General features: G+C 32.0%; 1 protein-coding gene across 1 annotated transcript in view; it reads right to left on the bottom strand.

Annotated features, from left to right (window-relative positions):
* Nucleotides 1-8,887: 8,887 nt before the first annotated feature.
* The window catches only part of LOC134264939 (leucine-rich repeat-containing protein 3-like), a 34,258-nt gene continuing 27,680 nt past the window's right edge, over nt 8,888-15,465 (bottom strand). Inside the window, exon 2 of the mRNA XM_062747185.1 lies at nt 8,888-9,299. Coding sequence (XP_062603169.1) covers nt 9,224-9,299 — 76 coding nt within the window. The 3' untranslated portion in view covers nt 8,888-9,223. The remainder of the gene's footprint in view (nt 9,300-15,465) is intronic.

Genomic DNA, 15,465 nt, shown 5'->3' with positions numbered 1-15,465 from the left:
CCTACTTATAGAATCTATTGATTCTAAATGATATCATACACAATGTAACTTGAAGGTCAATTTGATATAAATTAAAATATTTTAAGTAGTTCAATTTTTTCATAAGTTGTAAAAAACTTGTTTAATAAAGAAAAACATAGAGAAATCGTATGTTTTCAAAGGGAGAAAAATATAATATACATGACGCAATACTATCGGAATTGAAGAAATTTGATCAAATATCTAACTTTATTATCCTTTTTCAAACTGTATGTTTTAAAGTTTCAATGTAGAGATAAATTAGTACTTTTAAGTAAACGAAAAAGACCAAAAACTGTCCAATCTGTGAGAGAAAGAACTAATCTAGGCCCGAGATTAGTTATTTCTCTCACTGAAAGGACAGATTGACGCCTTTGTCCTGCGTAAAATATAGTTCTCTTTTTACTGAGAATAGTTTTTTCAATGTGCAAAACAGGTAGCAAACATACAAAAAATTCAATGTTTACAGAATGGACAGATACAGTTAAGCTTGGGGAGCACATCAATTTGTTGAATAGCCATTGTGTTTCCAGATGCGAATAACAAAGGGTTTTGTCTAAAGAATGGTCAGCTACGGGTGAATTTCGGGGGATGGTTGTATTTTATTCATATCGTAATGCAACCCCTTAAAATCAGTTAATATTTTGCGTTGTAAAGGAAAACATGTTTCCTTCCGCTGCAGAAAAAATGTGAACGAATTGAAATCAAATTGGAACCAAAAGATGCACAAATCTAATGATATTTTTACCTGGAAACAGACAATAGTTAGCGTAAAGAAAATATTCACCAAACTTTGATCCCCTTAAAACTTCTTAGACGACAAAACATGTAGAGATATTTCAAACTTTTTTTTTCAATTTGAACTCAGTTTTTGAGGATATATATATTAATTGCAGCCGTGTAATAGTGAAATGAAAATTGTGTTCTGAGTGTTGGATAGCTATGAGCCAAACTTCGACCTGAAAATGTATTTCAAATCAATCTAAAATGGTTCGATTTTCATTATTTTCTACCGAAATATTCACTACAGCAGTGTATTTTCATGGTGTTAACTGTTTTCTGGGTAATAGATTTAATAAAAGCCTACTTAAAGCTTAAAATGGTTTCTTCCCGGGGAAATGATGCATCCATACATTTAATCAAATGATTGTGAGATTGTGTTATTTTAATTCAAGTTTTGTGAAAAAAAAAGGTTTAGAGCATTAAACAAATGTGTATTATTTATTGATTTGATGTGTAAAATCGGACAGATCCGATACAAACACTATGTTCTGGATTAACTTCATTGTCCAAGTTTGTTATTTACATGTACATTAAATCGTATTTATGCATTTGTTGTTGTTTCCCTCTTTTGCACATGCCAAGGATTATCTGTGACTCTCCTTTCTGTTTGCTTTAACTGTCTATTCTTTTTGTAAATTGTCCATTCTTAAATACTATGGACACTACTATGGACAATACTTTTTTCCAAAAAGAATAGACACTTACGGGTGTGACTTAATGGATTGTTAGGAGAGTTAGTTCAAAACTCAGCCATAAAACGGACAATACAAAGGATTTACATCACAAATATGTTTTTAATAAATGTAGAGACATTCATCAATGTACACTATAGGTAAGTCGGTTGCAAGTTCAGCCCACAAACTATTAGATAACCAAGCACTTCTATTATCCATATGATGTCAAGCAACTTTTTGATTTCTTGATTGGATTCTTCTTAGAAAGTGCAATATTTCCCAATAAAAAAAATAATTTAAGAATTATCTGCTTCTCTTTATTCTTATCAAAGGACGAAGTGTTGTAACATTTTTACCTTTAACACCATCAAGTGGTCCCCATGCATGATTTTAAACATATTGATGATGGTTATAAATGAAGCATTATTAACATTCTTGGTTGCAAACTATCACCAATGAAACGATTCTCTACTTTTTAAATAGAAGAAAAGGGGTTCAGATTCGGATTTTACATACCAGGTCTCTTGTTGAAGTTAGATCATGTCGTACTATTGTATTTAATTGATAATTTAATTAGATTAATAATTAGATTATAGGTGTTAATGACAAAGTTGTAATTAAATTGTTTTATTACTACATAAATGTTGTGCATACTTATACGTATTGTATTCTGACTGGCGAGCAATACCAATCAAAGTTTTGCAGGCATGTGAGAGCCATGTGCGAGTGTTTAATTTTTTACAGGCAAATTTGTGTTTAACTTGACAATACGTATGACTGAATATACGTTTGCCATTATGTATGAGTGACTAATCATGGACCAATACATTGCACTGTACTAATTTTTATGCATGGTTTTATTTACTCTTGCACTATATAAAATAAGAATTCCTCATCCCAAGATTTTCTTCCTTTATGAGAATGAGATTGATTTTAATACATGACTTCAGATCGATTCAATCGATATTTGTTATTTTAATTGACAACTTAAATTACGCATGCATGGTAAGATGCATATTGATCTTGTATTTCATTTACTTGCTAGAAATATGTAATGACGATCCTCTGCCAGCTGTATCAATATCTTACCTACGCGGGTATGTTAAGGAAGCATATAAGTCATTTCTCTGGAAATTTAGACTTCTAAAGAAAATTAATTTTGATAATTTACCAAAACCTATGATAAACGTAAACTATTATAAACTATTGCATACAGATAAAAGATAAGTATAATGCAAAGACGTGCCACCACGGCATCATGTGACTTCTATTTATAGCGGAATTTTCCGTAATAAAAATACTAACAGAACAACAATACCCCGGAGATCAATAATTTCTTTGAGTATATTATATAAAAAAAAGTGCGTGCTGCTAGAATCTTACTGTCCTGTCAGTAAAATAATTATTCCAAACATTGGCACGGAACCTTACCCTATGTTTTGAATCTTATACATACGAATCGAGATTTCTCGTAAAACCATGCTTATCTCGGGACTCTAGAAGCATTTTTTAAGTTTGTCAGAAGGCAAACTTTCTATCGGTACAAATCTGATGCTTTGAAATCTCCAGCTTATTGTTGAACACAGTTATATGAATATTTACTTACAACATGTACATTGAGTAGACTCTTTTCTTGATCTTAATTACATTTCAAGAATTCAATCCCGATAATGATTAAACTACCATATTTACATATGTAAGTAATTATTTGTACTTGAACTGATCTGAATTCTCCTTGATTCAGCAAATAAATTATTGTTTAAAGTAAATCAATTAAATACAATTTAAACAGGATCTGTTTGTGAAACACTATACGCCCGACGGCGACAAAGTTCTAAAGATAAATTTTCAGCAAAGAGGCCACAGTCAAGTTAATCGATCATTGTCATTTGAAAGCACTTAATTAGTGGAGCATGCATACCAAATATATGTTGGTAAACGTTTCCCGAGTACCATGAGATTTGGTGCCGAGCGATGCGAGGGACCAAATCGAATGGCGAGGGAAAAGTTTAACAACATACTTAGTATATGCTTCACACGAGAATTTAAGCCCTTTGTGTCTCTGTTTATTTAATCACAAATCTTTGTGTGTTTCTTATTATTCAATTAAGATTAGTATAGTTTGACTCTGACTATTGCCATTCTGTACAGACCCAGATGTGATAATTATACCAGCGGGGTAAAATTTACCTGTCAAATGACGGTTTACAATGAGTAGTTTTCAAACACAATACAGGTTCGTATCAATAGATTCAAAAATCTCTGTATGAATTAAGATAGTCATGTCATTTTGATGGATTTAAGTCAGGGGCATTTTATTTTTGTGGGCATTATTAAACTTTTTTTTTAGGTAAAATTAATAAATTTCTCCTGAAAGCAAAGAATTCCACAGAAAACGAAAAACAGGAAAAGAAAGGTTTACGGTTGGACATACATGTACACTACTTAAGCAATATAGGATGGTTCCAACGTATTTGAACTTCAAAAAAGATCATATTTAGACTTTTTGCTGTTTCCCAATTAGCCCATATCTGTTTAATTGGAATTAAAGAAGAAATTGAATACAGTAAGTCAAATGTTATTGTTCTCTATATCACTACTCAATGCGATAATTCTGATTAAAGTAACAAGGTAAATGGAAAATCTCAAATAATTACTAGACATTTCTTAAATTTATCTTTTACTTTTGATTTTAATCAAATTTTCTCACGTTTTAATTTCGGCTAAAGCTGAATAATTCAGGAAGAAAGACAGGGGAACAGAAAGAGATTTTTTTTCCTGCATGTATTAATTTATGTTACTATGTAGTTTTTTTTTAGTGTTGTAGCACATCAGGTCCATTATTCATTGTCTGGTGACCTTGCCCAGTGTCCATGATTGTAACCTATCATTGGTAATGATTCGCTCAATAATTATGCACACAATGGCAGAGTCAACCAACCATGAAGCTTGGGCTTGGGGTGTACCAAGTGATTTGGTAGCAGCAAAATCCTTTGTTCGAGGTGTGAAACATGTACTAAATATAAAGTCTCTATCTCCTATGGTTCAAGAGTTATTGCGAAGATTCGGAAAAAAGCTATTTTTAGCAAATAGGTCACAGTCAAGGTCACAAGGTCATTGACCTTAGTGTTAATTTGAAGTGGTTAATTAGTGGTTAATTAGTGGAGTATGCGTAATAAATTTGAATCTCTTTCTCTCACGGTTCAAAAGTTATGGCGAGGGTAAAACAACAGACATACAAACAGACGAACAGACATACAAACAGACAGATAGAACAAAAACAAAATGCGCCTCGAATAAATTCAGGCGCATAAAAATATTTTGGTAATACTTGTAGGTTAATAGTAGTAAAATGTAACAAAAGACCAATTAATGTTATTACTTTCAAACAAAAGTAAAAAAAAAAAAGGTAAATTTTTCAATATATAGGTAAAACAATTCTTTATAATACAAAAATCAAGTAAAACATTTGAATTTAGTAATTGGCGTATATTTAAGCAATTGATTTAAAGTTTGAAGTAAATGCTTAGTAATTCTAGTATAAAAAATGACTACAAAGAAAAACTTTTTTAAGAGTGAGATAATTCAAGATATTTCTGGGTTGAATGTTTTTCTTTAATGGAGTGGACCCTTGGATCAGCACCTGTTCAATACTTTTACTCAGAGCCATTGAGCAGTGAGGGATCTTTTTCGTGCCAAAATACAGGGGACACCGATTTATACGATCTCATCCGAACAGTCTCAACGTCCCATAGTGGATTTAATCCCTAGAAATACATATAATGATTAGGTCTGAAGGGAGGGGGGGGGGTCTTCATCAACTCAAAAATATTGTAGTTATATGTTTATTAATAACATGAATTTTTAAAAAATCAATATACATTTAAAACAATTTATTTCGAGGTCCAATTTATAGAACTAGTTTAGGCCGCAGTAGTGGTCGATCTATTTGTGGTTGTGTTAGAAAATGCACATGAGGAAAAGAGACGTTATTTCATTTATATTATATTTATAAATGTTTTTTTATAACTATTCATTATTTTGCTTCAGAGACAGTCTGAAATAATAATGATCACTATTTCAACGTTGGATATCTTGTGCTTTCTTTGCTTGGATACTTTTAAAGTTGTGGAAAAACTTTTGGAAATGCTAAATTTTCTTTGCGGCCGATTTTATGCTTTGCAATAATTCTACTCAAGGTCATGAATGTGTGCATATTTACAAAATACACAAGGAGCGCAGACATCACTTATTCCCATTTAAATATATTTTTCGAATTATCAAAATAAAAAAAAGTTAAGTAAGTCCACACAATAATATTACATGTGTATGTAATTCAAAAGAATAACACGGACACTAGAATTAAGGCTGAACATCCCCTCGCAATTATATAGATCAAGGCAGCATTGGACATCGATCCCGATGCAAATTACATCACTTCCGATTTGGACAGATTCGCCCACATACAAACACACACAAATGCGTTGCTTATATCCCTTAAAATTCCATCGAAAGAAATAATTACATGACATGTACATCTTTTGATATACACAAAAATCCTAAATGAAGTTCAAAAGCCATTTTTTATTGACGGTATTATAAAAGATCTCTCCCCTTATAATGCATATATTTTTATTCATAAAAATTATAAATGTCATAAATTGATTTATATTTTAAACATTCGGAAAAGGACACCTGTATTTAGAATTTTATATTTATTTTTGAAATTTTATTACTGTGATTAGATTTTTCATTTTATGCATTATTTATATTTGTACCACCCTGTGTCATATTTTGATTTTATTACCTGAATAAATCTACTACTATTACTACTACTCATTTAGAAAAAAAAAATGTTTTCAATAGCGGGCGCAAAGACCGTCGCAAAGAGAAGCCTGTACGCAAGTACGTTAAAGCTAAATATGGGATTTTCTATGCAAACTAGCAAATTAAACTGCATACATTGTGTATTTTATGTACACATAAAGTTCAAATTGATTTTCTTATCCGTACGTAGTACCCACAGTATATTAATGCAAGTGTACATTATGACGTCATATTATGACGTCATTGTTCTTTCTTATTCAAGGTAATAAAACACCTCAACAAAATAATGTCGACGGAAGGGCATATCCTATTCACTTTTAGATAAATAATGTATATTATTAAGGAGAATATTATATTAAAGATTAATAAAATTGCTGCACAAATCCTTTGCTCTTCTTCAATCGATACAAATTTCACTAAACTTTCACTGGACTGTACATTTTTACCCTGTTTCAACTTAGAACTGTACGAATAGTAGCTAAACAATTGCAGTGTCGACATTTGTGCAGCATTATCTTAAATCTTTGGAATATTCTGTTTTTCTTTATATTTTGTTTTTGTAAAACAAGGTAAGGTATGCCCTTGCGCCGAAGCGATTTTGTTGATGTTTCTTAAAAATCTCTGTAGTAAAGGCTAATGACATGATAATATGACGTCACAATGAGTACTGGCAATCGCATATTTGCGGGTACCAAAAATGTATTAGAAAACAAGTCATACCATTTTCTTTGCGGTATGTATAGCAATTTTGGGTCTAAATTAATTATTTGGCATAAAAACCTACATACGTAGCCTTAACTCACTTGCATAACTGCGAGCTCTAACGAAAACGCCTATGCGAAGAGAAAATTCGGACTTCTGCACATTCATTCCATAGCAATTTTTGCCGCAGTATTTTTGACCCACAATACATCGCTTCGAATACAAACGCGGGAATAACGACAACAGTAAAAGGAAAAAATAAACTTGCCTATTAAATGAATAGTCATAAACTGATTGAAATCGGCCCTGTTCAGGCTTCGGTTTGGTAAAGCAACAATGCAAACAACGTCATGTGAAGTCAGAGTCTTATATGCACCTAATGTCACTTGCGGTTTGACAAGTCCGATCTAAATGAAAACTGGATAAGTATCTGCGCTCAAATTAAATACTGAACAGGATTCTTCATATTAATTTACTGATGACCTCTTCTTTGCAACAAAACACATCTACGTTTTGAAAATAGAAAAAAATCGTTTTTAAAAATTTTACCTTTCTGTTATTAATGCAGTCAGAGACATATTTATGAACATATGTCGTTGCTATGACAACCATTAGATTATCATCATTACACCTTGATAAAAGATTGATTTATTGATTGTATATTGTTTAACGTCCCTCTTGAGAATTTTTCACTGATATGGAGACGTCATCGTATGCCGGTGAAGGGCTTCAAATTTAGACCTATACTCGGCACTCAGGGCCATTGAGCAGTGAGGGTTCTTTATCGTGCCAGCGCCTACCGTGATACGCGACCTACGTTTTTAAGGTCATATCCGAAAGACCCATGACTTTCACTTTTAGTGCCGAGCGCTTGGCGAAGGAACAGTCACTACCTTTGTTTACGTCTTGGGTATGTCGCGGCGCCTGAAACGAGAATTGAACCCGGGCCTCCCGATCACGAAGCGAACGCTCTACCACTAGGCTACCGTGACCGGTACGTTGACAAAAGAAATTTAGCGGTTGTAACCTATCAAAAAGTTTTATTGCTGTTATCAAAATAAGTGAGTAGGTTTAACTCAATGACCTCAGAGGAAGGTAATGAGTAACTGTGTGTGTATTACGTAATGACGCTACTTTCTAACGTTTACGTCAACAAAATGGTGATTAATTAATTCTTTAGTTATCTTTTTAAATTAGGATTCTCGGACAAATTAATATTTCTAAAAAAAAAAAAGATATCCACAACATATAATCCAAAAAATAAAATTTATTTTTAAGCTGGGGCCGATTTTCCCCCATGGAGCCCCTATCTCTTTGTTTTTTACTTGAAAATACGTATGACAGAATATACGTATGACAATACGTATGAGTAAACAATCATGAAATGGACAAATGAATTGCTCTATACCAATTTTTATGAATGGTTTTAATTACTTTTGCACTGTATAATGTAAGATATCTGCTATATTCCTTATCCCAAGATTTTCTTCCTTTATGATATCAGATTGATTTAAAACTTGACTTCAGATCGATTAACTTTTTGGGGGGTTGTGTTTGCTCTACACCTAATTTGTATTGTATTATGGACTTTGATATTGAATACTATTCTTTATCTCCATATCCTTATTAAATGAATGAAGGGTATGGATATAACGAACAGCAAATATATTCCAGGTTAAAAATGTTTAAATAAAACACTTGTTCTAAGCCCTATAAGTTACACTTGTTTTAAAAGTACGTGTACTAAATCCAAGCAATACGTTAAGAAAAAAAAACAATTTGAGCAGTAATGTGTGGAAAATACTTTTATCCTTGTTTGAGTTTGAACTTATTAATGAAAAGACTTACTACAGAACTTCACTTGTCACTCCTCAAATATAAAAAAATCCCAATAAAACATTGTACATGATGTTTTGTATTTTAGTCAAATGAAACAATTGGAAGGAAGTAATTTCTTTCACCCTTGGCAGTAAACATTCAGGGCCCTTCATCATGAATTCTATAGAGTCAAATAACCAACTCATTATCTACTGGTTTTCTTTGTGTTCAGTACATGTGTCGACATGCAGAGACAACATCTATTGTCTTTTACTCACTCCACTGAATTTCCACATTTTTTTTTAAATGTTGTAAGCAAATTTTCTAATACATTAAATTTCGGAATTTGCTAATAAATTAAATTTCTTTCAATCTGACATATGAAAAAATTGATCAAAAACTTACAGTGTCTGTAAATTTGGCAATCCTTTAAAGGCATTTTCTGGAATGGTGGTTATCTGGTTGCTACGTAGAAATCTGAAAGTATATTTGTTCATTGATTTATTGAAATGTCTATTTTACAAATATAAGTTTATTTACATCTCTGTTTACCAACATTGTAAAAATTGAACTCTTTGCATTAGATTACAGAATTACATGAATTGAACCTATTTCGTCGAAAGGTATTTTTTCGACATTGATGATCTCAAAAATTTACTATAAACCATTAAACAAACAGTAAAAATCAATAGAAGAAATCATTGTTTAGTTCAAAAAAGTTGTTTTTCTTCGTTTGTGTAATTCTTTGAAGATGGATAAAAGTACTTTTCTAACACCCTGTTCGAATGCATCTTCAATTAAAAGGTTCAATATTTCTATATAAAATAAATTTTTTCATCTTTCTGATAGAATCTGTTAATTCTAAATGATATTATACACAAAGTAACCTGAAGGTCAATTTGATATAAATTAAAATATATTAATTAGTTCATTTTTTTCATAAGTTGTAAAAAACTTGTTTAATAAAGAAAAACAGAGAAATCGTATGTTTTCAATGGGAGAAAAATAGTATATACATGACGCAATACTATCGGAATTGAAGAAATTTGATCCAATATCTAACTTTAGAATCCTTTTTCAAACTATATGTTTTAAAGTTTAAATGTAGGGATAAATTAGTACGTTTAAGTAAACGAGAAAGACCAAAAACTGTCCAATCTGTGAGAGAAAGAACTAATCGATGCCCGAGATTAGTTATTTCTCTCACTGAAAGGACAGATTGACGCCTTTGTCCAACTAAAAACATAGTTCTCTTTGTTCTGAGAATAGTTTTTTTCAAATGTGCAAAACAGGTAGCAAACATACAACTAATTCAATGTTTACAGAATGGACAGATACAGGTAAGCTTTGGGAGTACATCAATTTGTTCAATAGCCATTGTGTTTCCAGATGAGAATAACAAAAGGTTTTTATCTTAAGACTGGTCAGTTACAGGTGAATTTCAGGGGAAGTTTGTGTTTTATTTATATCGTAATGCAACTTCTTAAAATCAGTTTATATTTTGCGTTGTAAAGGCAAACATGTTTCCCTCCGCTGCAGAGAAAATATGAAAGAATAGAAATCAAATTGAAACCAAAAGATGCACAAATCTATTGATATTTTTACCTGCAAACAGACAATTGTTAGCGTAAAGAAAATATTCTCCAAACTTTGATCCCCTTAAAACTTCGTTGACGACAAAACATGTAGAGATATTTCAAACTTTTTTTTTTTGAATCTATTTTTTGGGGATATATATTAATTGCAGTCGTGTAATGGTGAAATGCAAATTGTGTTCTGAGTGTTGGATAGCTATGAGCCAAACTTCGACCTGAAAATGTATTTCAAATCGATCTTATATGTTTCAATTTTAATTATTTTCTACCGAAATATTCACTACAGCAGTGTATTTTCATGGTGTCATAGTTTTAATAAAAGCATACTTCAAGCTTAAAATGGATTCTCTCCGAGGAAATGATGCTTCCAAACATTTAATCTAATGATTGTGAAATTGTGTTATTTTAATTCAAGTTTTGTGAAAAAAATATATTTAGAGCATTTAACAAATGTGTATTATTTATGGATTTAAATTTGTAAAATCGGACAGAACCGATACAGACACTATGTTCTGGATTAACTTCAATATCCAAGTTTGTTATTTACATGTCCATTAAATCGTACTTAATGTATTTGTATTTGTTTCCCTCTTTTGCACATGCCGAGGTCTACCTGTAACTCTCCATTCTGTTTGCTTTAATTCTCCATTCATTTTGGAAATTGTCCATTCGTAAAAATTATGGACAGTTTTCCGAAAAGAATGGACACTTACGGGTGTGACTTAATGGAATATTGGGAGAGTTAGTTCAACATTTAGCTATAAAATGGACAACTCAAACAAAGGGTTTCGTCATAATCCTGTTTTAATAAATGTAGAAACATTCATCAATGTACACTATAGATAAGTCGGTTGCAAGTTCAGCCCACATACTATAATATAACCAAGCACTTCTTTTATCCATATGATGTCAGGCAACTTTTTGATTTCTTGATTGGATTCATCTTAAAAAGTGCAATACTTCATAATAAAAAAAATAATTAACAATTATCAGTTTCTCGTTATTCTTATCAAATGACGAATTGTTGTAAATTTTTTAACTTTAACACCATCAAGTGGTCCCCATGCATGGTTTTAAACATATTGATGATGGCTATAAATCAAGCATTATAAACATTCTTGGTTGAAAACTATCACCAATGAAACGAGTCTCTACTTTTTAAATAGACGAAAAGGGGTTCAAATTCGGAATTTACATTCCTGGTCTCTTGTTGCAGTTAGATCATGTCGTACTATTGTATTTTATTGATAATTAGATTATAGGTGTTCATGCCAAAGTTGTAATTAAATTGTATTATTACTAGATAAATGTTATGCATACTTTTACTTATTGTATTCTGATCGAGGAGCATAATCAATCAAATACAACAAGATTTCCAATCATGGACCAATAAATTGCACTGTACTAATTTTATGCATGCATATATGGTTTTGATTACTCTTGCACTATATAAAGTAAAAATTCCTCATCCCAAGATTTTCTTTCTTAATAGAATCAGATTGATTTTAATGCTTGACTTCAGATCGATTCAATAGATATTTGTTATATTAATTGACAACTTTAATACTGAATGCATGGTAAAATGTATATTGGTCTTGTATTTCATTTACTTGCTAGAATTATGTAATAACGATCTTCTGTCAGCTGTATCATTATCTTGCCTACCATTATTGTTTTCGTTTATGTTTTATGTTTTTATGTTTTGTGTTTGTTTTTGTTTGCCGTTTTATATTAATATTGGTTTTCTTTCCATTTTTCCATAACAAATAAATATATAAAATGAGAACGAACCAGGTATGTCTTTTTTTCAACAAATAAGACCGTTATTCTGTGACATTCATATCAGGAGGATTCTTTTTTTTTTCTTTAGACCTACTATAGAAATAGGTAATATTTTGCGGTTGCGTTACAGGGTCAGAAAATTGCTTGGAGAGATTAATATAATTCATTCGAGAACTAGTGCTAATTGTAACGGGGACCGTTACAGATGTTCCCCAAACGCTCCCCAACTTCCTTTTGGTGCCATATTCCCTGTAATCTCTATTAAATAAAAAATACTTTATGGAATTTAGACTTAATCAAGGTCTTCCCAGAAAAATACAAAATATAGTTAAAAATAGGCATTGCACGCGTGTTCATGTGCGTAACGACCATATTATCTTGTCTACACCATCTAAAATTTTAATATACTTAATATCAAAGCATTTAATCCAAAAGTATAAAAAAAAAAATACACTCATTCGAGTGTATTTTTAATTTTAGTCATTGTACGTGCACGCACGTGCAAGCACGTGCATAATGACTACACCTTCTTGTAGGAGTCCCTTATATTTATCTATGTTCTAAATCCCATCCTGTTTGGTGGAAAAACAAGGGAGTTATAGCCATTTGAAGTTTCAGCCAATCAGATTGCAGCACACATACATGCGCGTGATTTCATTAATTTTAATCTCTATCGGATTGAAGGATATCTATATGAATGACTATATTTTAAAATTCCAAACATTGCGTCAAAAAACAAAGGAGATATAGCCATATAAAGTTTCAGCCAATCAGACCCAGCACACGTGCATGCGCGTGGTTTTATGAATTTTTTCCTATATCGTATTTTAGGATATCCTAATGCATGACTATGTTTTAAATTTCAAAGCATTTCGTCAAAAAACAAAGGAGATATAGCCATTTAAAGTTTCAGCCAATCAGATTGCAGCACGCGCGCATGCGCATGCTTTCATGAAAATTTTTATATATCATCCAGTAGATCTTCATAATGTAGGACTATGTTCAAAATTTCAAAAGATTATGACAAGAAACAAGAAAGATATTGAGACTTTAGTTTCAGCCAATCAGAGCGAAGCGCACGTGCATGCGCGTGAGATCTTGCTATTTTGACCATGCCATCTTGTCAATACTACTAATGTATCCTTACATTATGAGTTTCAAAAAAAATCATCCAAAAAAAGAAAAGTTACAGCAATATCAATTATATTGGTCATATCACGTGTTGCACGTGCGCGCTCTTGCAAGTACGTGCGAGCAAAATGACCTTCGTTCGGCAAATCTGCATAACATGTCTACTGACCCTAAAAACATTTTACCTTAGTGGGATGTGTAGTTTACAAGATCATTCGTGGACAAAATTTTCCCAGGAAGAAGAAAAATAATAATAACTAGAGCCGAGCTCGTTGCAAAGCAACGAGTAGGTCTTCCGTCCTGTTCTACCGGAAGTAACTTTCATTTTAAAAAATAAAGAGTAATGAAGTCAAAAAATGGTTTAATCCTCTAAATCTAACTTAATTATTGCAAAATTAAGCCATTTCTGGCTACTTCCGGTTTGACTGGAAGCGAAGTCGACGGACGGAAAATTAAGATTTAAGCTTCCATTGACATATGATATCCAAAAACCTGTCAAGAACAGCAAAAATATGCAATTTTTGACTACTTCCGGTTTGACCGGAAGTGACGTCGACGGACGTTTTTTGACGACGCTTTTAGATAAAGCTTGATATTTTGAACAACTTTGCTTCTTTGACGTATTACAAATTCTTAATTCTTTTTGAGATATAAAGAAAATACTTTTGGCCCCTCTAGGCCCTTAATGTTAGGGGCCAGCCCTTTTTTCGAGATGTCATTTGAAAGATCTTGTAATTCTACACTTCTTTTGTTCTACATGTCTTAACAAAATATTTCTAGGTAAAAAGTTATCTTTGAAAAGGTGTCAAAATTTTTGAAATTCTTCATAGGACAATTTTCGCGCCATAGCGAGCGTCAGCGCTTCGTATTTCCGGAAGTTGTAATATACTCAATTCACTTTTCCAAAGGTTGCTCTATCATCACTGAAAATTTCATACTTCTATCTTCAACGGTTTTTGAGAACATTGCCGGACAAAGTGACCCTCTAAAAATGACAAAATCGCGAAAATCTCCGAACCGGAAGTGACGTCATCAAAATAAAAAAATTTATTTCTAGATTTTTTAATGTTCTATCAGACCTGAAAGTTTCATGAAAATCCATCCAGCCGTTTCCGAGAACTCGCGTGCACAAAATCGGTAAGAAAAAAAATAATAACTAGGAGACTTATTGTTCACAGAACAATAAGAGGTCTTTCCACCTTCTTTGAATTTTAAATTTGTTTTAAACCTGACTCCTAAAAATTAAATTCCATGAAAAAGAAACCAGAACTCTCTTAAAGCATAGAAAAATTGAAAATTTAAAAAAAAAAAAGAAGAATGACCTTGACCTTTGACCTTGAAAAAATATTCAAGGTCAAAGGTCAAGGATCACAATGCAGTTGACCCCATGCTTCTATGACTTATATTTTTCAAGTTATAAGGTTTAATAGTAAGTACAAAGAACTTAAAGGGCAATAACTCATATAAGGGGTCATCAGATCCATTTGCACTTATACAGTGAAGTAAGGCCTAAAGACCCTTAAGATATTAGTGAAGGTTTGGTGTCTCTACAGTCTATGGTTTCGGAGAAGTAGCGATAACAAGGTTTTTCGCACAAGGGGCAATAACTTTTAAAAGGGTTAATATTAGGGTACAAGAGTGAAATCTTTGAAATAATTTTAAGAGTACATATTAATGATGCATAGACAATAAGTATATGTTAAAAGACAAAAGAGATATGAAAAGACCTTAATTTCTCATTTTTGGAATGACCTTGACCTTTGACCTTTACATGAATTTGAAGGTCAAAGGTCAATGAATCATATGCAGTTAGTCCCATGTCTCTACAACTTATTGTTTTCAAAATTTTTAATTATTTGTTAAATTCAAAAAGTTTCAGGGGCAATAACTCATTGAAGGGAGCACCGAATGCTTTCGCAATGAATAGATTGAAGAGTCCCCTTAATTAGTCAAAGACATTTGTGAAGGTTTCATACCTCTACGGTTTACGGTTTCAGAGGAGTAGCGATAACAAGCATTTCTTGCGAAAGGGGCAATAACTTCGAAAGGGGTCAAGGTTCATTTACGCAGGGTGAACTGCAATAATCATTTAAAGAGTACATTCTTATGGACTATAAATCTTTTCGATAAATCTT

The sequence above is a fragment of the Saccostrea cucullata genome, unplaced genomic scaffold (assembly GCF_032062105.1).
Source record: "Saccostrea cucullata isolate Sc308-1 unplaced genomic scaffold, CSIRO_AGI_Scuc_v1 ctg5148, whole genome shotgun sequence".
NCBI lineage: Eukaryota > Metazoa > Mollusca > Bivalvia > Ostreida > Ostreidae > Saccostrea > Saccostrea cuccullata.
The sequence above is the reverse complement of the archived record's forward strand: the minus strand, read 5'-3'. Positions and strand labels throughout refer to the sequence as shown.